Genomic DNA, 1,800 nt, shown 5'->3' with positions numbered 1-1,800 from the left:
CTCGGCGGGCGCAGGAGGTAGGCGCGCGTGAATCCTGCGCGCGAATGTTAGGCCCACCCGACCATGCAAGGGCTTGCATGGTCGCCGGCGGTGGGGAGCGCGTCAGCGGCCCTTGGGGACCATGCAAGCCCTTGCAGTCGCTCTAGCCAAAGAAGCAAGCGGTTGGGAGGCCACGGCGGCGCCTACCTCCTGCGCTTGTCAGCTGGCGAGCCCCGAACCTGCGCCCGTCAGCTGGGAGGTCTGGAGATGGAGACGGCTGGCGTGGAGGGCGATGGGGAAGCGGTGACTCGGCGGGCGGGGTCCTGCCTGCGCGTGAATGTCAGGCCCACCCGCCCCATCTGTAAAAGAAAACGTCTTCCGCCCAAGCATAACCTTTAAGGATTTTAAGGATCTTTGAGAGGGAGAGAGAAATAGAGGGAGAGAAAGAGGGACAGAGAAATAATATAGTACCGGTATGTGCGTCTTATGGTCAGGTGCGTCTTATAGAGCGAAAAATACGGTAGTACACAAACCCAAAATAAAACACATATATTAGCATTATACACTAACACATTCCTGGCATTGGAAGTAAGGTTTTCTGCTATAATTGCTTTTCTGTGGACAGAAGCTCATATTGTTCTGTTTACTGTTTATATATTAAAGCAACATTGAAGCAGAATTAGGAAAACACACTATAAACATCACATAAAATTATGGCTTAATTTATTAAACATGTTACTTCATTTTGTTTTTTTAGGTGACCAAATTAGATCGGGATCCTGCATCAGGTACCGCTTTGCAAGAAATCAGCTTCTGGCTGAATTTGGAACGTGCTCTTTACCGTATTCAGGAGAAGCGTGAAAGCCCTGAAGTTCTATTAACATTAGATATTTTGAAACATGGCAAACGTTTCCATGCTACTGTTAGTTTTGATACAGACACAGGTAAGAGCTGTCCAGAAACATAATTTGGCAGAACTATATATTTTTTGGGGGCCGCCTTAACACTTAGAAATCAAATCCACTTTCTTTTTTTAACACCCAGGTCTGAAACAGGCATTGGAGACAGTTAATGATTATAATCCATTAATGAAAGACTTCCCTCTAAATGATTTGTTGTCTGCAACTGAATTGGATAAAATACGACAGGCATTGGTGGCAATATTCACTCACCTGAGAAAAATCAGAAACACAAAATATCCTATTCAAAGAGCTCTGCGCTTAGTGGAAGCCATTTCAAGAGACTTAAGTTCCCAGTTACTCAAAGTTTTGGGCACACGAAAATTGATGCATGTTGCCTATGAAGAATTTGAGAAGGTAAGTCTTGCTTACATGCAGATAGGAGGAGAGATCAGACTAAACATTTGGACAGAAACAGAGTATTAGCTTCAGCTCAGAAGACATACAACCTACTTCCTACTGCACAAAAACCATAGCATTGAAGCAAATTACTCATGTTGACCATGTGGTGATTCTGCATAATTATTTTTAAAGATAGCTTTCTCACAAATTTCAATTTAGAACTTTCTGAAATTTTGGGGACATAATCAAACAGCCCTGAAATAGTATTTGTTCCATAATGGCTGATTACTAGTTGTGTCTCTATAAATCAAGAAGTAGACTATGTAGTGCATAATAAACTAAAACAATTACAGGATATATTCATTTCCTTTATTCAACATTATTTCAGGTCATGGTTGCGTGCTTTGAAGTCTTCCAATCTTGGGATGATGAATATGAGAAGCTGCAGGTCCTACTAAGAGACATTGTGAAAAGAAAGCGCGAAGAGAATCTGAAGATGGTATGGCGTATCAATCCTGCT

At 42.7% G+C, this 1,800-nt stretch overlaps 1 protein-coding gene across 1 annotated transcript; it reads left to right on the top strand.

Moving 5' to 3' along the window:
• Positions 1–736: 736 nt before the first annotated feature.
• Positions 737–1,794, top strand: LOC107302116 (cytoplasmic dynein 1 heavy chain 1-like; the record flags this gene model as incomplete). The annotated part of the gene is made up of 3 exons (XM_015831237.1): positions 737–923; positions 1,024–1,295; positions 1,669–1,794. Coding segments are annotated over 3 exons (585 nt in total), but the record flags the coding sequence as incomplete, so codon positions are not given.
• Positions 1,795–1,800: the final 6 nt, after the last annotated feature.

Source organism: Protobothrops mucrosquamatus, unplaced genomic scaffold, assembly GCF_001527695.2.
Source record: "Protobothrops mucrosquamatus isolate PMUCROS unplaced genomic scaffold, P.Mucros_1.0 scaffold27547, whole genome shotgun sequence".
Taxonomy (NCBI): domain Eukaryota; kingdom Metazoa; phylum Chordata; class Lepidosauria; order Squamata; family Viperidae; genus Protobothrops; species Protobothrops mucrosquamatus.
Note: the sequence above shows the minus strand (reverse complement) of the source record. Positions and strands in the feature narration are given on the sequence as shown.